The following is a 20,571-nucleotide window of genomic DNA, read 5'->3' on the forward strand; positions in this document are numbered from 1 at the left end:
ATCGCTGCAGCTGTGGAGAATAAAGTCACTGACCTTTGACCTGTAACCTCGGACAGACACTTGAATGGACTGTAAAAGAGACAAAGCCAATGACAGAGAGAGACCTGAGACCTTGCCAAAAGGCATGAACTCTTACTTCCTGAAGACTCCAGAGCACTAAGGAGAACAGAGGATATTTGAGATGGATAGTCTTGATTAGCCTGAATCTCTCCTAGAGAGTTACACACACACACTGTTACTGGTCTGTAGAGCTGCCCTCTGCTTACACTAAGAGTCCTCGTTTCATCACGCGCCAACATGCTACAGTGCCTGTGAAACTACTGTTTTCAGCGCCGCCTTGCCTGCATTTAAAAAAGAAGTACTCTTACTGTTTGGCGAGTTCTTGAGAAACCGCTAACTCGTGCATTTGGTGTGATGTGCTTAATGTGTCTTAATAAGAGCTCAAAAGGAAAAAACAAAATGAAGCTTGGCTTTTAAGGACAACTAAATAAAAAAATACAAAAATTGCTCCAGTACTCCCATAGATCTTTTGTTTGTTCCGAATTATTTTTATTTTTTTAATGAAAAACACTGGTTTAAGGGACCTCACCCTAACAGGGCCATTTGAGATGTTTTCATGTGGCATAGACTACAGTATTATATACATTAACATGCATGGATACTCACGTGAATTCAGAGATTTTAGGTTGGCACATGCATGGCGCGTGTGCATTTTATTGTCGATTATGTTTGTGTAAATGGAAGGGTTAACCCGATTAACACTCTTGATTTAGTTAAAGAGGTTTCATGTAACGTTCACAATGCTCAGTTGTACATTTGTTCGTAGTCATTAAGGTTTGTTTCTTCAGTGTTGATGTGTGCTTTTCGATCTTTTAGGTTGGCTTTCAGTAAAAAAAAGAAAACATTGGGTGCCTGTCCCAAATGTGTATATCTGGGCTGCGGTACATCCCTGCACACTTGGCCGAGGTAGTACGGAAGTATTTAATTTATGCTTTTTTTTTGTGCAATCACGACCATCCTTTCAAACTTTTGAACAACTATTTTTTGGAAGCTTGTTTCTGCCATGGTTTAAAAAATAAAAAAGGTAGGCCTAATTGAGACTTTATTTCTCAGAATTGCAACTTTATATCTCACAATTCAGACTTTATAACTTGCAATTACGAGTTTATCTCAAAATTTTGAGGGGGGAAAAAAGCCAGAATTGTAATATAAACGTTCAATTTCAAGTTCAAAGTCAGAATTGTGAGAAATAAAGGTGCAATCCTGAGAAATAGACTCGCAATTGAGAGATATAAACTCGCAATTGGAGATAATATTAGAACTGTGAGAAATATACTTGCAATTCAGATTTTTTTTCTCTCGCAATATGGAGTTTGCCTATTTATCACAATTATGGCTTTAACTCCAATTGCTAGTTTCTATTACAATTCTGAGAAAAAAGTCAGAATTCGCAATTACCTTTGTTTTTTATTTATTCCGTGGTGAAAATGAGCTTCCATAATTTTCACAGTTTATTTTTATTGCTTTTGTTACAAATTCATTTCTCAACTGGTGTCTCACTTTTAATGCTCGGTTTGTTTTGTCGACCAGATCATGACTAACATTAATTAGCTTTTTTTACTTAACGTTTTCTGAACACTGAATGCACATTTTAAGGTGAACTAAATTCAGCTGTCGTACAGTGCATTGCGCGCACGTTTTACTTTCTTATTGATTTTTATGTATTTATTTATTTATTTTGTGTTTCGATGGATGTACAGACCAAGTTCGGTAATTATGATCCACCCCCCAAATTAAAAATTAACTTTTGTTTATATCTTGTAATCTACAGCGATCCAACTGCAATTGTCAAAAAATTGTGTTTGTTCAGATCTCTTAATAAGCATTCATGCAGATATACTGGTCTTATTTTTGCTGTAGTTCACTGTTGTGCTTGGTGTTTTATACGTATGTGTGACTGTGATACACTATAGATTATCTTGTGAGTCTTGCACAGGATGCGTTGGCCTGTTTGAAGCGACTGTAAATTCTTTCTACCATCTGATGTTCTTTTACCTGTGCATTTGTATTGTAAATAAAATGTTGCTATAACTCATAAAATGTTTCAGAAGTTGTCGCCTGTTCTGTAACAAACGGTTTAGAAAGTTACATTTTAAGACAGATTTGTAGGCCTATAGGCTAAAGGAACAAATTCTGTCATAGTCCTGAATTATAATTTTTAACTGATTGAAAAATGGTATCATTCAGTAATGATAAATAATGCTTGAGTTGAATGAAATTCTTAGATTGCTGAAAAACCTTCAGTACAGATAGTAAAGGAGGTTTACCTTATAAGGGCTTTCTATGTGTGCCGCTGTCAGTCAGGACTCACTCTTGCCAGGAAAAGTGCATCTGTCTGTTCTAAAACCAGCCTCTGCAGGACCGCAACAGAGAGACTGTGTATATTTATCCTCATGCAGTATCTTTAATCTGTCAGAGAAAAGACCTCGAGAGTGTCTCTAGGGGACAAACATCAAGATTTCTGCTGCCTGTGTGAAAGTGAATAGCTGTCATCTAAATTATTACAAACCATCTGTAATCCATCCATTTATTGACAAATTGTTTTAATCGTGTTGTTAAACTGGAAAAGCCTGACATAATGGTCAGGAAAAAATCTAAAATGTTTTGTTTTAATGGACAAATTATTGAACCTTTACACAAAATGTTTTTTGTTGTTTTTTGAGTATCATTTAATACTTTAGACTTTTATGGCTCATATATGTCAGTGAGCTCACACTCGAGGAGGGGAAAAACATTCAAACCATTTTTATTCGGCCCAAAGTGAACAAAAATATGCAGTTTGGTGCAAGTCGATATCTGGTCATGTACATCAATGGGATCTAACAGCAGAGTGCTTATGTAATGCATATATACATTTTATATATATATATATATATATATATATATATATATATATATATAACGTTATAAAAAGTTTTAATCATGTAAATAATGTATAGACATTTGGCATATATACCTGATCAAATATACCCCATGTATATACAGTACCCTGGCCTATAGCATACTATAGAATGATAAAAAATGGATTGTTTCTTTAATGTTTGCATATATGATGTATCCAAGAACGTTTTTAAACATTTTTAAAACATTTTAAAAAATGGACGTTTTGAAAGTTCAGAAAAAAATTTAGACATAATAGTAACTTAATGTGAACTTTTAGTAACTTTAAACTTAAAAAGTAAACATTAAGTTACTATTATTTTTTTTACTATTTTTTCTGAACTTTCAAAACGTCCATTTTTTAAAATGTTTTAAAAATGTTTAAAAAAGTTCTTGGATATATCATATATGCAAACATTAAAGAAACATTCCATTTTATCATTCTGCAAACATTATGGGAACATTACTTTTGAGTGTTCTCTGAAGTAATAATATTTAAATGTTAGACGAACCAAAACATTTCAGAAAAAAAGTGTTTCATGAACAATGTGTAAGAAAAGGTTTTTGTGCTAACGTTTTGAGAACATCATTAAAGACTATTCTTTTAATGTTATTTTAAGAATATTTGTTAATAACCTTGAGAAAACCTTCCTTTTAACTACAGGCTTGTTATCAATGTAGCAGCTTTGTGGATTAATATAGAAGTCAGTGTTTAATGGCTGTTTTACAGCTCTTTTACCTTTCATTTTGTAAATTGAGTTTAAAGACATTTGTAGACACATTACTCTGAGTACAATGGTATGCTGGTTAAAATTGTAGCAGAGAACAGAAGCAAAGCATCAACAGCTGATGTTATTGAGGCCAAGGTAAAGCTCAATACACCTTTAATGGAAGATAAACACCCTCAACTCGAGCCCATATAAGCTTACTCACTCCAAGCTTCTCAAGGCCTATTGAATCCCTCTCATTGCTAATGAACTCCTCATTCATTTATCATGTGCCTTGTGATAATGCCTCAGCTGCTTTCTCCACCACATAATTGCTTTTGATTTGTTACAGTCAAACTGCATTATCAGTTTGGCAGTTGGCAGTATGAGAATAGCAGGGATCTATTAATGACCCGTGATGCCATTTTAAGGCATGTCCTATTTAGAGTAAAAAGCCCAGGGGAGAATACTTGAGGAAAGAAGGAAGAGAACCCATGTAGACAAGGATGACCTCCATTCATTTAAGCTCTAGAGACACATATTTTATTCATCATTAGGGTCTATTAATCATCAGATTGAAATAGCGTAATGGCTTCTGTAAATGCATTTAATAATGCTGACTTGGACTGCAATTAAAATGAACATGCAGTAGGCTATATACAACACATTTTGCTTCCATAATGGGGTGCATTTCCTAGTCCCTCCAGAACAACGCGATTGTGCGATCGCATAATTCAATGCATAATCAGCCAAAATCCGCATATTTGTGCTGGGCGCTTTACCTGCATAAATTGCCAATTTCCACGCAAAATATGCGTGGCTTGCATGATTTCATAATCCCCGCATTTTCGTTGCAAAAAAGTCACACATATCTTAGCAGAAAGTTGAAAAATTTTGCATTTACTTCGCACAAGAGCAGCCATTTTCCCCTGTTGCCATGGGAACGTTATGCAACGCGAACATCATCGAAAAGCTGTAAAACAAGAAGCACGCCTTTTATTTTTGTATATTTTATTTATAAATTTTTACAGTTGTAGCATATTCCTTTTGTAAAGCGCTTTGATGTTGCGTGGGTCTGCATTAGCCTCTATTTCTTAATCTTTGCCTCGACCTCTTCTCACTCAGACGACAGCTTCTCCAAGTTATTCACTCAAATATCCATTCCTTTTGTTATATTCGGCATCTTTTCGCTCTAAATCGATGACTTTATGCGGTGAGTTTCTGGAGATCGCTCCGCACAGCTGCGTTCTCTCTGTCGTCTGCCGCTGACAGAGACGCCGGCGCGACCTGAATGCGCTGCTGCTATTGGCTCATTGAAGTGTCTGTCACTGCAGCACAATCAGTGATTGGTTGATTCTCCTGTCCTTATAAAATGCTTATATTTCTTTCCACTTCTCAGCTTTTTTTAATCCTTAACGCACATCCTTCACCTTTACTGGTAGCCCGGGTTACACATGGTGGACGAGGACCGTTGAGCAGAGATGGGCCAGGACTGTGGAGCAGTGGGCTAGACGAGACCAATGAAGATCAGGTGGACGTGAAGCTTATTTTTTACACTACTTGTCATGTCAGTAGGTGTTAACAAGCTCGTATTAACCGCAGACAGTCTCTCTCTCTCTCTCTCTCTCTCTCTCTCTCTCTCTCTCTCTCTCTCTCTCTCTCTCTCTCTCTCTCTCTCTGTTCTCTAGCTGACTGGTGGGTATTTTCAGGACTACAAGCAAGACAATGCACAGAAACCACAGCAACTTGTGCTCAAGCAGCTTCAGACCTCTGATGAAATCATGCATACAAACACAACCAACATTATCTGCAGCAAACCGTGAGTACTCAGCATGCTTCTGGACATGTTTCAGTTTGGCATTCTGGAAGATATTTCACATCTAAGCTGCTGTTGTTGGGTTATTGTTTAGGTGGTTGTTTTAAGGACTTGACATAGTAACACATTTAGATTAATAACAAAATTTCTGTAGTTGAGGTAAATTATGCTGCTGTCCCCTCCACTGATTAAACACATACATCACAATAATTATATTTAGAATGTTGTTGTATGTGTTATATGTATATTCATACCATATCCATGCAGTGATATTACCATGGTACTTCATTGCATGTGTCAGTAAAGTTTCTTTCACTATCAGTCAAGATAAAATTGAACAGTTTGTTTGACTGTGGGAATGACTATGAAATCTTGTGTGACATGAGTGACAGAAAGAAAGTGGCATGATATTTTTTCAGGTCACGGTTCAGAGATCCGGCTGTAAACTCCTACAGCAGCGGGTGTTGAGATCTAAATGTGGTGCTGGCTTATCTGACCCTTCGTGAGCCAATGTGTCAGGATAGAAGAGCTATACTGGACGTTTATGGTTGTCTAAGAATACACAGCAGATTTAGTCTTTTGTATTATGCTACTTTACATCAGCAACCACTAAATTATTTATACTCACAGGAAACTCAATATATTTTCAAACACATTTGCAAAAATGTATTACTCTCTACCATTCATATATGTGTGATTATGGATGTATGTATAGTCAGATGTTACTTTAAGATGATGTTATATGTGTTTTGGGGTTTTATTGCAGGTCTCATGTAGTTATGGACTATAAGATGAATAAAGTAAGAAATTACGAACATCTTGAACCGGATTACACAGAGGAGCTTGAAGATCCAAAAGATTACTGCTATGGTATTTTAATTCATTTTAATTTTATTTTATTTTATATATTTTATTAATTAATGATAACAGTCCATTTTCATCTCTCTATAGGTGGGTATCACCCGGTCGAGGTGGGAGATGTGTTTAATAAGAGATACAATGTTCTGTCAAAGCTGGGTTGGGGTTATTTCTCTACTGTATGGCTTTGCATTGACCTCAGGTACTGAAACTTTGTGTTCACAACACATATCTGTGCATTTCCGTGTACTGAGGCGTATAAGTGTTTACATGTTTTTAAAAGTTCTTAAGTGTTCATGGTTTTGCAGGTCAGGCAGGCATGTGGCAGTGAAGGTGTTAAAGAGCGGAGCTGGATTCACTCAGGCTGGCCAAGATGAACTGACATTACTGCGATGTGTGAGTGTCTCTCGCTCTTTCTCTCTCTGGTTGTCCGTTTCTCTTTCACTGTGTGCGTGTACATCTCTTCCCTCTCTCCAGGCCAGTGGTCCCACAGCCCGTAACCCTCTTAAAAGACATATAGTGCAATTACTGGATGAATTTAAGATAGCTGGTGTGAATGGGATCCGTATCCTTTCTTAAAATAATGTATGTGAAATTAAGCACCACCCCATCTAACAACTAAGAACTTTTTGATAGTGTTCTCATTAAGTTATGAAACTTTATTTCTGAATGTTCAGTATGAACAAAGTTATAGCCGCTCAAAGTTTCGGTTCTATTCTGATTTGGAAAAAAAAAACGAAAACTTTTCGAAAGTTTGGCCTGTCTGAACGAGGCCAACCCCGAGTTTGGCCAATATCTTGGCCCCTCTGTCGTCTATCGATTCAGGGCTTTTTTTTTGTTCGAAAAGACCCCTCAAGATCTAATATCGACTCGAATTTGAAGGTCCTAGGTGGATAGGTTGAAAAAAACATTTTATTTTGGTTATGCAAATTTTAATGGAACATTCCAGTTGATGATTTTGCAAACATAATGAGAACGTTACTTTTGAATGTTCTCTGAATGTTCTGAAAATAAACACTGTGAAAATAAAAAATTTTCTATGGGTAAAATTAATGTCCCTTTATGATCAGTTTGTACATTTTAGACAGTTTTGACACCTACTTTATCAATTTCTGCTCCGAGGAAACCACTGGGCATCTCCAAGAAACACACAGTGTTGTTTCGTTCCTAAATGAATCAGTGTGTTTGAACAAATCAGTTGAGTGACTGATTCAAATGACTCATTAAAACATTAAAACTTGTCACCATTTACTGGCGTATTGGTGTACCTGAAAGAGTCACTAAAAATCTCTAACATGTACTATCATATAGGAGCGGTCACATTCGCGACATTTCCGTCAAATTTCAAGGGCAAAAAAGGTACATTGTCAATAGTGTAGCAATGTAGGCCTATGTAGCACATCTCACAAAAAAGTCACTTTCAAACTAAGCAGATTTATGTGGTCAATGTGGCGAATTCTTGTGACAAACATGAACATGAGTGAAATTTACATGGGGAACTTTTCGCCCTCAAATAAAACTCCCAGTCACGCATATTCCTGTTGAAATAACGTGGTTTCGGCCAGGGAAATTTGCACACAAAATGCGACCACATGTGGAACGATGCAGTGAAAAGTTGCATAGAGCACTCCTGGAACGCCCCTCACCCAATCAAATTCAACAACCAGAAGTAGGGCTGTATAAATTCTGTCCTGTGGGAAAGTTGGGGTGTATACTTCGTCTTTATATAATACAGCAACACAGTTCGTTGGTTCTTGACCACTATGTAGATATTTGTTTGGTGTTGGAGCTGCTGGGGCCGGACTTGCGCTGTTGGCAGATGTGTTTTGGTAGTCCAGGTCTCTCTCTTACCTGTGTCAAACACATCATCACTCAGGTGAGACACTATGTGTAGAATTTAATTTTATTTTAAATAACATAAGACCTAAAAACTTTATCTGTCGCAGGTGCTTGAAGGTCTGGAGTATCTTCACCGGCACTGTAAGATCATACACACAGACATCAAGCCTGAGAACATACTGCTATGTCTCACACCGCAGTCCCCATCTCATCCTCCAGGGGGCGCACTACAAATGCACACTTCAGCTATTAAATCCACAATACTCCAGGATCCTGGTAAGAATATCAGAAAACATAAATGTGAAGTAAATCAAATGTAACATTTATGTTAAACCACATGGATTAAGAGAGAAGGCTGACATCATTTACTTCTTTCCGTGTAGGAGCAGCTGGAAACCCTGCAAACTTGGATAAAATAACGGTGAAGATTGCAGACCTCGGCAGCTCATGTTGGGTGGTGCGACACATTCAGTGAATGCTTATAATGATTTTCTAAAGCTAAAGAATTTGCAGCCTGGTCTTGTGGAAGGATATTCTTGATTCACTGAATCAATGAGTTAGAGAAAATCACTTGATGTTTAAATCTGATTAGATTACCTAACCTCTTTTCTTGTTGTTTAGTACAAACACTTCTGTCAAGAGATCCAGACCAGACAGTATCGCTCTCTGGAGGTTCTTCTAGGCTCTGAATATGGCCCTCCAGCTGACATCTGGAGTGTGGCCTGCTTGGTGAGTCTACAGCTGGAGACCGTGTTTAACGAAAAAGAGCCTTAGAAGAAGATTTGGCCACGTTCACACTGAAAGCCTTGGTGCTCAATTCTTAGATTTTTTTCACATTAGTACACATACATGCTATCAGAATAATTAATGATGCCTTCACATGCTATCGGAATTATTGTAAATACGAGTTTCCTAGTTAAAAATTGGACATGAACGCCCTCCCAAGTCTTAGGGATAATTTTGATACCCAAGATCTCGAGATGGGCGGCCCAACATGGCGGAGGGGAGAACAATTACTGCTGTTACTGCTATTCTTTATTAGATTTTTCCACAACAGCTAAATCGCGTTGTCTTGTCATTAAAATAGTGCATATTTATTTATATGAATAAACATTTGAAGAATATTGTATGTTTTGAACACAATGTAAATAACCTGTATTTGACCAAAATTCCATAATTGTCAGCAATGAATGTCTTTATGTTTGTCAATAAACCAGCAAAGCACTAGAATGCGACCAGCTCATAACCATGACTTTAAAAGCGGGAAACATTCCGATAATACGTGAAGGCGGCATAACTGCACTGCGACTTCCATATTCACTGAGTAACTATCGGTATGTACATTTTTGGAGTGACTCCCATCAGTGCAGAATTGTGATGAACGTTGATCTAAAGTGACGTAAAAGTCGCATGAATTCATGACTGCTCAGACTGAGGTCACATTGCAAAACATCTGATCTCTATCGGATATAGACCCTATCCCAAATGAGACACTTCATATGCATTTTCGGTCTTGTGGACTTGCAATGGCTGCCGCATATGTGTGTCCATTAAGACTGTAGGGTATCCCATTTGTCATTTAAGGTTTGAGAAGGGTGCTCGCGAGAGCCCCCCTTTGCGGTTGATATGCGCACTTTTGCCAACGAAGAGGGTTTCGTCACTAAAGTGCGGACTCGTAGGAAGATCGCAAGTGTTTAGAGTGCCATTTGGGACAGGGCCTATACCACATATGGAAGTGGCCCGAATCAGAGTAAAAAAATCTGATTCTATGTGGTTTTATGTTATGAATAATACATTTTTTTCAATATTATTTTGCACCAGGCATTCGAGCTTGCTACCGGTGATTCCTTATTTGAACCCAAAGGAGGGCAGAATTTCTCCTTAGAGGAAGGTAAGCCATTTAAAAGCCACCCTCAATATTCTTATTAGAAAAGTGTAGATTTGTGGTGTTGATGGTTTCTATTATTTTTAGACCACCTGGCTCATATTATTGAGCTTCTGGGTAAAATCCCAGTGTCAGTTGCTCTGTCTGGGAAATATTCCTCTGAGTTTTTCAACCGCAAGGGTGAGTAGAACACTAGATTTGTTTTTCCCAATACATCAGTTTAATGCAAGAGTGATTAGTATCTTTATTAGTGAACTGTTTACTTATGTTCGTCATTGCGCAGGTGACCTGCGGCGAATTGCTGTTCTCCGTCCATGGGGGCTGTATGAAGTGCTGGTGGAGAAATATCACCTTCCCCTCAGAGAGGCGTCGCTTTTCTCTGATTTCCTTTTGCAAATGTTGGACTTCCTGCCAGAGCGGAGGGCCGTAGCAGCTCAGTGTCTCAAACATCCCTGGCTAAAACTGTGAGCCTTTCTGGCTTCTTATACTTGAAATTGTATTGTGCACTAGGTCTCCATAAGATTTTCTGTCCATGTCCATGCATGTTTTGTTCATGGTGAATGAAAAAGTCATGCTTTAATTTGTCCAAATAGGGCTTAAATGAATAGTTTACCCAAAAAATTTAATTCAGTCATCATTTATTCATTCTTATGCTGTTCCAAACCTGTATTACTTTCTTTCCTCTGTGAAACACAAAGTAAATGATGACAGAACGCTCATTTTTTTGTGAACTGTCTCTTTAAATAATGATGGCTGGTTCTGTAACATACGTGAACAGCATAGCAGATGTATTTAAATATGTTTAACTGTTTGGTACACATTCCACTCTTAAATAAGCCCTGTAGTGCTTCTTTGCATATATCACAGACTAAACAGACATGATGACCATGACTGATCAGTTCGATTTCTTAAATGATATTGGTGCACTGAGATGTAAGTGGTGTGTTCTGAGTTTAGAAATGCTAAACAAGCCATTTGTTTTGGTAATCAACATGTAAAAAAATTGCCTGCAATAAGTTCTATGTATTTGAGATCCCATCGATAAATACATTTTTTATTTCTTAAGACATTTCACTGTACAAATTTGTCAAGGTGAAAGTCTGTTAAGGTACAATCATATCTTTGTCCATCTCCATATTTTCAGACTAAAATTAAGGTCTTGAGTTTCAGTATTGTAATTTTTAAAGTTAGGTAATTTTCAGAGAGGCTAGCAATAGTGAGCTAGATTAGAAAGCACATCCCACCCTCCCTTCAGAGCGTCTCTAAAGCGGCACCTCCTTCAAAACACATGAACGTATACAGCAGAGAGCAAACAAAAGTGTCACGAGAGACGGTGTTAAACTACCTCATGTCTCAAAGCACGTAACATTATAATAATAATGAACATAAACAACTGAAAGAGCACAGCACTACTACCTGACAGCGGCAGTTTAATTTCATAATTGATAGTGTTGACATAGAAACGCATAAATCCGAGTCTGAGGACGCAAACAGCTCCGGGTAGAATGTCACGGGTTGCCATCTCGTAATTACGACATGCCGTGAACGCAGCATAAGGTCATTATTTTGTTGTCACAATTAAACAATACATAATTTCTACATAGTCTGTCTAACTGCATAGCATGAAACGCGCTTATGATGTGCGCAGAGGTATGGAAATACATATGCTGACAGACAGTTAGGACATCTGACACAAAAAGCACACAAAAGATTTAAATTAGAACTTAAAATATAAAAGTTAATAAAAAATTAATAAATACTATAATACTACCTATATAAATAATACTAAAATAACACTTTGAGTTATGCAATAACACAATATATGAGCAGAAACAGGCTTAGGCACAGCCCTACCTGTTTTATAATTTATTGAAGTAAAATTATTAATTTATTGAAGTAAAAATAAAGCAATCTAAAATGCTGAGATAAACTAGTATAAAAATGCAACTTTGAGGAATGCTTGATTGCGACAATCAGCAGGCATAAGGACAGAGACAGACAGATAGATAGATAGATAGATAGATAGATAGATAGATAGATAGATAGATAGATAGATAGATAGATATCATTCTAACAAAATAAGACAGATTCAGGGCTCTTTGCAGGTTGAGTCCACTGCTTCCTTCTCTGTGCCGAGTTTGACCTCCTCCATGGCAGCAAGCTCTTTAGCCGAGCCGATCTGTAGCTCTTCTACCTTTCTCTGTTTCTTTCCTTCTTCCAACCATCTATAGTTGTAATAGTTCATGATGAAGAGGAAGACACCTCCGACCAGCATCATCACACCACAAGCAAAGTACATGTATTTATAGTCCATGAAGATGTCAACCAATAAACCTGAGGAAGAAACCTGTTAATAGACTTCCTGAACAATAAACACGGAGAGATATAACAGTGAGGACTTACCAGAGATTGGTGGTCCCAGCAGAACAGGCCCACACTCTATAATGGTAGCGAGCCCAACCGCACTGGAGAACCGCTGTGCTCCCACCAAATCCATGAGTACCTCGAAAAGAAGAGCACACACCATGCCAAAAGCCAGGCCAAAAAACACAGCGTACACCACCAGGCCTGTGTAACCTGGTAAGAGCGGACACATCAGATGGCACAGGCCATTATATATCACAGCGAAGCTGAAGAAATACTGGATCTTGGGCCTGATCCATCTGGTGTTGGCAACCAAACCCGTTCCTGGACGTGCAAACATGTCCACTAGAGCAAATATGGAGAGAAGGAATGCTGCTGAGTATTCGTCTATCCCCTGATGCTTGGCATATGGTGCCAGGAAGACCACTGGGGCAAAAAAGCCAAAAAACATGAGCACATTTCCCACCAGATAGATGAGGTAGCCTCTGTGCTTGAAGAGGGTTACATCAATAAACTGGTTGACCTTTGCAGCACAGCCTGACAGCTTGGACTTGTCTTGTCCAGCTGTCTGAGGGGTGACGTCCAGATCCCCTCTGTCATTTTCATCAGTGGTTTGGCTCACTGCCGATTTTATTTTTATCTTGATGGGCCGCATAAGGGCTCCAGCTACGCAGCAGTTGAGCACCACTCCTCCGAGGATGAGGAAGCTTCCTCGCCATCCAAAACGGTCAAAGAGAAACTGGTTGAGGGGAGCCAGGGTGGACAGGAAGACTGGGCTCCCCGCCATTGCCAAGCCATTTGCTATTGGCCTTTTCACAAGGAAGTATTTGCCAATTATCGTAAGAGATGGTTGCAGGTTAAAAGCTAAGCCAAAGCCTGTAAAACAAAAGCATTTTATGTGCATGGTCAACGGTCAAGTACATACCCTGATGACATATTACTCCAATAAAAGTACTTGAGTAAAAGTACTTCTGAATTTAAGTATCAAACGTAAATGTACTGATCTGTGAGAAATCATAAAAAAATATACATCATGGTTTCCACAAAACTATTTTTGTTAGGAAAACCACTGTTTTCAACTGTTTTCAACATTGATAATAATCAGAAATGTTTCTTGAGCATCAGATCAGCATATTAGAATGATTTCTGAATGATCAAGTGACACTGAAGTGATCCTGAAAAAATTTCACAATATTACTGTATTTACTGTATTGTTTATCATATAAATGCAATCTTGGTGAGCATAAGAAACTTATTTCAAAAACATTTCAAAAATCGCCCTGACCCCAAACCTTTGAATGGTGTAGAAATTATTTTAAATAGGTTAGTGTCCAATCTAATATTATTATGAATTATAATTATTAGGAGTCAGCACACTGGAGCTATGAGAATCATATTACACCTGGTTTTTGGCTAATTTTGAGTCAGATAAATGCAGTGATTTGTTAACTTGAGACTCACTTTGAATGAATCATTGAAACAGTGAGTTTATAACTGCTGCAAATCCGAATAGTTGAATTCACTAATGAATCATAGAATGTGATTTTTAAACCAGTTGAATACAGTTGATTGATTAGCTCACAAATCGGACATTGCTATTGTTGGGTCTCAGGTCAGGTTTCAGTTTCTCCGTGTCAAAATAACAAGGAATGGCATGTTTTTTTCTGAATTGTAGTGAATTAAAAAGTCAGACTCTAGTATTAGTGCTTGAATTTAACCCAGAATATTCATTTAAGCTTTGACCTTGAGTTTGTAATCTTTGATCATTCACATGCAGGGGAGGAACCCCAGTGCACTGACACTGACCAATCAGAATGAAGCATGCTTTTTACTAGCAGAAGAACAATGTCACAAGAAGGGAACAACTGAATTACAATCTATATGCCTATATGTGTTGTAGTTCACTATGTCCTAATTTCTAAGGCTATTGCTTTGATTAACATTAAAATATGTACCTCCAATGACTCCCACGCATAAATACAAATGCAAAATGGTAGTGCCAAAAGACGCCGTTACCATAGCAAGCCCAACCATTAGCCCACCAACAATCACCACTGGCCGGCTACCATAGCGGTTGACCAAAATGCTGCTCACAGGTCCTGCAAGGTGAGAGAAAAAGATGACGCAGTGCTCATATTAGGTGTCATGAACACATAAGTAATACTAAAACCTTGACCTTTAAATTTGTTACACAAAATAAGCCTAAAAAAGAGAGAGCACCGCTCTGGCTTATTGTGCAACCACGGGGACAAAGTAATCTTTGATTTGGATTATTTGGTTACTTTTTAGCACACATTGAACTGTTCTGCTCTGTTTGTGGGAGTATGGAATGCCAAGCAATGTAGCGAAAATGACTTACACACATATCATTGTGCCATCAAATCATTATGCAAAGTAGAGTAATATGCTTTCTAACCTCCTGCATACATGGTGGCCAGCATGATGGAGGAGACCCAGGCTATCTCACTGTAGGAGATGGAGAAATACTCCTGGATTTCTTTGAAGTAGATGGTGAGAGACTTGGGGAAGGCGTAAGAGAAGCCGATGGAGATGAAGGATCCCAACACCACGGCCCACCCCCAGCCGCCATCGGGAGGGCTATAGCCCGGGTTTGTGCCAGCTGATGGGGGCATGTTTTGTTTTTAATTCCTCTCTTAAAGAAAAAAAAAAACATATGATTTCATTTGTATTCTTCATTAAAAGAACAGAACATTTCTCTGAATTAACTACAGAAATCATGCAGGAACTTTCCTGTTGACTGATAAATCTTTGTACACATTTAATTCCCAATGCACTTGATTTATTTATTGATAGCTACATTTCCACTAACTAAAAAAAAATTATAGGAAAAGGATATAGATCTGCGACACAAAATTAGTGATCTTACCTCTCTCCATGAGTAGCTACAATGAGCTTCCAGATGACGATGTTCAACATGTCCTGCTCTCTTTATTTTCTTATCAGTTCTCCTTCTGGTTCTCCATACCACGTGAAATGCCTTGCCCCTTTTTTAAAAAGAGAGAGAGAGAGAGAGAGAGAGAACACTAACTCAGTATTCCTGTTTGCTTTATTAGCATGGTTATAGGTTAATAAAATATTAGTAGCATGTTATATATACCATTACGCATAGATACATACAAAAAATTAAACTACATCAAAAACAAAAAATAAAATAAACAATTATGAATTATCAAATTGGTAGGAACAGTATTGTTTTAGCATTTTTATATACTATTATAATAGGCTACTTATATTTTGAACATGCTTTTATTTTTAAATGTTTAGTTTGATATTTTAATTTAAATGTTTGTAATTTTGCGTCTTTTTATATTTCAATTAATATTTCATTTTTTGGGGGTGTTTTTCCAACATTTGTTAGACACAAAGGCCTGGTTTCACCAGGGCTTAGAATAAGCCAGGATTACTTAAATTAGGACATTCAAGTATGCCCAGATCCGGTCCATATCTAGTACGCGTGGAGTCCACACATGTACCAGATGTGGCCCGGATCTGGGCCGACACAATGTTGCTCTCTGGGATCCTTCTGATCACTTTCTTTATTCCATTTCGCTCATGTTAATTTAAAAATATTCTCTCTCTCAGAGTTCTCTCTCTCACCAACGGCCCGACATCGATTCTACATGCAGAATCGGCCCAATAAACCCAACAGCGTCCGACTAGAGCAAACGGTGTGGAACACGCCGAAAAAGCTATGTCGGCCCGATGGTGTGTCCCAGGTTTAAGAGGTCATTGTACTATAAAGATAATCCTGTAGGCTACATTTCAGAACTCAAAATTTCCTTGTTAGGCCAAAAACAGCTTTCATTGAAATCAGCTCTGTCACATTATGACGTAATAGTGCGAGAGAGACCGCCTCTGCAGATACAGATCAGCGCCTACTTCCATCTACATTATCGTATATTAGGCCCCGCTGACTGCATATATAATTGTCCTCTTTAGCCACATTACTAATAGACAATAGATAAAATCAGGGCTGCTTCCAAAATCTTAGGCAGCTGATTTTGTTGCCTTGCTGCCCTATCAGGCAATGACTTTGCAGGCCGCATTTGAATTTCCGACAGAATTCTGAGGCAGCGTAGCGGTTTAAGGATTTACAGCAAAATAGTGCAAGCTTTGGTGATAACTAAGCGAATATTTAATCAATTTAATTTATTATAAATTACAAAAAGTGTCAAAATTGGAATACAATGGTCAAAAACGGACATTTACACACAAACTGACCATGAGTAGCAACTTTCAGACACCATCTTTATTTTTTAGTTCAACTGTCAGAGAATGGAAAGCACTGGATTGTGGGATATCAAAGGCAGCAAAGGATAGGCTAAATCTATGCTGCCTTCAAAAGTCGATCAGATGAGGGTCTCTCATGAGACAGGAAGTGAAGCTAACTTTGGATCGGATGTAACTTGATGACTTCACCTGCGTCCTCCCTAGACAGCATTTATCAGTTTTCGGATGCAGCCTAGGTCAAAGTGTGACCATGGCTGTGAGTAGCTACAGGGTTCCGGCAGATACTTAAAAAAAAGTCTTTAAAAGTGTTAAATTAGATTTTTAAAATTTAAGGCCAAATCATGTGTGTGTAAAGTGAACCCTGCAAATGAGCCAAATTCTGACCCCGGCCAAATGAATAAATCCCTAATATTGGTAGGTTTAGGATTAGGGGTGAGTTTAGGGTTAGGCAATCAGGTAATGACTTCAACTAGGGGGGTAATAATTCGGCACTGAATGAGCGGGAAATAACGCTAAGAAAGATAGAGAGAGAAACTTAAAATGTAGGCTACTTATTTTATGGTGGTCTTACATTTTAGATGACACTTACTTAGACATATCTAAATCCTTTACCAAAATAAAACTAGGCCTATCTAACTAGCGTACGTTTTTTTATATTTATTTTACGATTATTTGTAGGCTATAGTAGTACACTCTCTGTGGATTTGCTTGTTCACGTGACAATTCGCGCATTTTGCGGCATTTACGACAGCATCCTCCTCCCCTGCACGCGAAAGAAAGAGAAGAAAACGGGTAGGCTAAATGTCAGTTAAATTGTAAGTAAGTGCATTCTTTATGTGCGTAGGGATGTGCCATGTGTCGTCTATAATGACATTGTATATTCTTTTAAAAATGTGCGAGCTATAACGCGTTCGTCACTCAGGCTTTCACTGCGTGATGTATGCAGGCCTTAAAATTCAAAATACAAGAGCATTTTTGCCCCAATTAGTTTTTTCCTTATAATTACATGATCATAATATGATGTAGTTATAATAGAATTTCACACGAGCAAGCCATTTCCCCCACATATCAGCACTATTGTGATATTTATTTTAACAGTTAAATTTACAATAAGTTAACATTGTGAGTTACATTTTAGACACAGTATTGTTTGTTTTTCCTTTATTTCGCCAGCGAAATTTTTAAATATGAAACCACAGCAGAACGAGTCTCCATGCAACACAGACAGCAATGATTTTTAACTGACTGAAACTGCATTTTGAACGAACGAATCAATCAATGATTCAATGACTCATTCAATAAAGATGGTTGTTTCTTGAATGAATCAGCCGTTTGAACAAATCGGTTGAATGAATGACTCGCTCATTAAGATAGTGACTTGCTGCCACCTATTGGCGTTTTTAGTTTCATATTTAAAGTACCTTTTAAAAGTTAAAATTAGAAATCATTTTATATTTAGCATTATTCATGCAATTGTAAATGCAGTATAAATATATTAATGCCACGTCTGATGCTGCTTCTGTGTCACCTCTGCGAAGATGGATTTTGTTGTTAATGATTTCATTTGATTGGTAATAATAGCCCAATATTGTGTTAATATTCTTATTAAATTTAATTTGAATGTTAGAATTTGACATAAAAGGTGATGAATACATCTAATACGTTTTTTTAAAAATTCCCTTATAGTTAAAAATCCCCCCGGAAATTAATTTAAGATGGCAAATATTGCCCGTTAATAAAAATGTTAATTTCTGTCACTGCTGTGAACTGACTATGAATATGTCTTTGTGAGTCATCTGTCCACAACAGGCCTAAACCAGCTATTATAACAAAAACAAACTCAGAAAAATATCATCTAATTATTGCTATCAACAAAACTTTGAAAATATCGAGATATAGGCTACTTTTTTGTCAATATTGCACACCCTAATGTATGATCAGAGAACTCTACAGGTTTGGAACAGGTGAGTAAACAGACATGTCATTTTTGGGTAAGCTATCTCTTTAAGGGGATGTCATATATGATATTAATAAAATTATTACTATTATTATTGTTGGTTGGACATATGTATGTACTTTAAATGCAGTTTTCTTACCGTCATTTTATAAATGACCCATAGAGAGCCAGTGCCACACCCCATCCATCTCGACCAGTGGATCCGGAAGAAGGCCTAACGTTAGTATTTAAAACATTGGAGTTCGCGGGGGCAACAGTTCAGACAGAAAACACCGGGTCTCAGTTACAATCAGAAAATTCAAATTTTGCGAAACAATAAAATCGCGAAGTATAAACGTTGTATTTCCCACTGACCTCACCTCACACCTCACAGAAGAGCAGAGCTATAACGTTACGCGCGCGTTCTTCGTTAACTCTCCGTCTCTTATTTTGTTTTGTGGCGCTTCTTTTTAAAAGGTGAGATAACTCCAGCGGTATCGGACATCAGGTGCTTGGAAAAGGTGAAACTCTGGCCACCGGAGATTGTTTTGGCGAGCCACAAAGTTAATTGAAGCTTGAATGTCCAAAAGAGTTCCTTCAACACCCAAGCACGAAAACAAACATTAACATAAAAACACAAACCATTACTAAAGTGTTCGGGAATCGACGGCTCGCCGTGCAACATGCTGGCGACATCGCTAACGTTACTCAGTTTGCAATTGTAAAACAAACGTTTTGTAAAACGTTGAACACAGTTCTCCACATTAGGCACATCATTCAAAACGTAACGTTACAGCTCTTGCGTTGCGTTTGATGATTTCTGTGTAGATTTAGTATACAAAACGCAATTTTTAGAAGAGTTAATAGTTTTGAATATTTGCCTTTGCAAGAGATGTGTAACCTTTTGCATGTTGTGTTTTCTGAGTACAGTTTAGAGAAAAGGAGCCACAGTTTGAGAAATTGTGTAAGTGCTTTAACTTAGTTTCCAAAGCAACATTTCTCGTTTTAACTTCTTTTTTATCTATTAGTAATTTATTCTAGTTCAGCTTTTTTTCAATTATATAAAATTTATTTTCTATTAATTTTATTTTAAAAACAACTGTTGCAGACAGATTTTCGCTTGGAGAGGTTTCAGCTCGCATTTAGATAAGTTGTGTGATGATCGATGGGAGTGAGTTCCCCGTCTCTCCAGCGGGTGTCAGTGTTGTGTAAGTGTCAGAGAGCAGGCGGCGCTGTTTCCGGCCTAGTGAGAGCTTCTGCTGTGAGGGCCTAAACACACATATCTACTAATTCATCGCCTTAAAATGTACCAATGTCTTAATGAAGTAAAGTTTCAGAGAATTTTTGTTTGTTCTGACAAATATTGTCAGAACAAACACTCACAATATTGTAATGAATCTATGGCATTTACCGAGCTAGCTCCTCTGCTTTTGTGAATGTGAATATATATTATTCATTATAGCCTATGCTACTTTTTTTTCTAGAAAACTATATTCATTGAATATAATGAATTGTTTTTAAAACACTTCATGGTTTAGTTAATCCAATCCGTTTAGCTACCTTACTCATTATGTAACATCCAAGTGTATTGCATTTTTTTTGCACTGATTACTGATATAATAATAGCAAAGTACTTTGCATTTCTCTTTTTGGAGTGAACACCATATCCACCTCATATATTGCTCATGAATCGGTTGCAGTTCAAGCACAGGAAGTTATGGTGGCTGCACTAGTTTTTGCTCAGGGCTCATATTCACTAAAGGAGTGTCTCCTATTTCTCAACCGGCTCCAGTGGGGGGAGGGATTAAACAAAGGCCTACGGCTCTACACAGACAAACAAAAGAGCTTTAATGCCAAATCCCGCACAATATCCCCAGCTAACGGATATTTAGCTGCCATTTCGTAGTGGGTCTGTCGAAACAGTGTTTTTTAGAGTGAATGGGGCCTAGTTCTTTCTCTCCCTCTCCTCGGTGCT

The 20,571-nt window shown here is 37.7% G+C and overlaps 4 protein-coding genes across 7 annotated transcripts in view; 3 read left to right on the forward strand and 1 right to left on the reverse strand.

The window, feature by feature from the left end:
* The window catches only part of plxnb1a (plexin b1a), an 87,275-nt gene extending 85,175 nt beyond the window's left edge, over nucleotides 1–2,100 (forward strand). For all 4 annotated transcript variants that reach the window (XM_077214175.1, XM_077214173.1, XM_077214172.1 and 1 more), the window contains one exon: nucleotides 1–2,100. This exon is cut by the window's left edge and continues 66 nt beyond it. In XM_077214175.1, the coding sequence (XP_077070290.1) occupies nucleotides 1–39 (39 nt within the window). In that variant the 3' untranslated portion in view covers nucleotides 40–2,100.
* A 3,010-nt stretch (nucleotides 2,101–5,110) lies between these two features.
* Nucleotides 5,111–11,110, forward strand: LOC143722694 (SRSF protein kinase 3). The gene is made up of 13 exons (XM_077214178.1): nucleotides 5,111–5,178; nucleotides 5,336–5,466; nucleotides 6,230–6,333; nucleotides 6,415–6,523; nucleotides 6,630–6,717; nucleotides 6,799–6,886; nucleotides 8,091–8,197; nucleotides 8,268–8,436; nucleotides 8,544–8,617; nucleotides 8,782–8,889; nucleotides 9,982–10,051; nucleotides 10,133–10,225; nucleotides 10,329–11,110. The coding sequence occupies exons 2-13, from the start codon at nucleotides 5,429–5,431 to the stop codon at nucleotides 10,511–10,513; spliced, it is 1,233 nt and encodes a 410-aa protein (XP_077070293.1). The 5' UTR covers nucleotides 5,111–5,178; nucleotides 5,336–5,428; the 3' UTR covers nucleotides 10,514–11,110.
* A 756-nt stretch (nucleotides 11,111–11,866) lies between these two features.
* On the reverse strand, nucleotides 11,867–15,383 carry slc16a7 (solute carrier family 16 member 7). The gene is made up of 5 exons (XM_077214177.1): nucleotides 15,297–15,383; nucleotides 14,826–15,062; nucleotides 14,365–14,508; nucleotides 12,449–13,285; nucleotides 11,867–12,379 (listed from the first exon to the last, which is right to left on the reverse strand). Exons 2-5 carry the CDS (start codon nucleotides 15,040–15,042, stop codon nucleotides 12,135–12,137), a joined length of 1,443 nt encoding a protein of 480 aa, XP_077070292.1. The 5' UTR covers nucleotides 15,043–15,062; nucleotides 15,297–15,383; the 3' UTR covers nucleotides 11,867–12,134.
* Nucleotides 15,384–17,446: 2,063 nt separating this feature from the next.
* Nucleotides 17,447–20,571, forward strand: part of prkcbp1l (protein kinase C binding protein 1, like) — a 28,602-nt gene continuing 25,477 nt past the window's right edge. The window contains exon 1 of the mRNA XM_077214180.1: nucleotides 17,447–17,475. Coding sequence (XP_077070295.1) covers nucleotides 17,462–17,475 — 14 coding nt within the window. The 5' untranslated portion in view covers nucleotides 17,447–17,461. The remainder of the gene's footprint in view (nucleotides 17,476–20,571) is intronic.

Source organism: Siphateles boraxobius, unplaced genomic scaffold (assembly GCF_051911475.1).
Source record: "Siphateles boraxobius isolate OS27281-9 unplaced genomic scaffold, OSU_SipBor_1 68, whole genome shotgun sequence".
Taxonomy (NCBI): domain Eukaryota; kingdom Metazoa; phylum Chordata; class Actinopteri; order Cypriniformes; family Leuciscidae; genus Siphateles; species Siphateles boraxobius.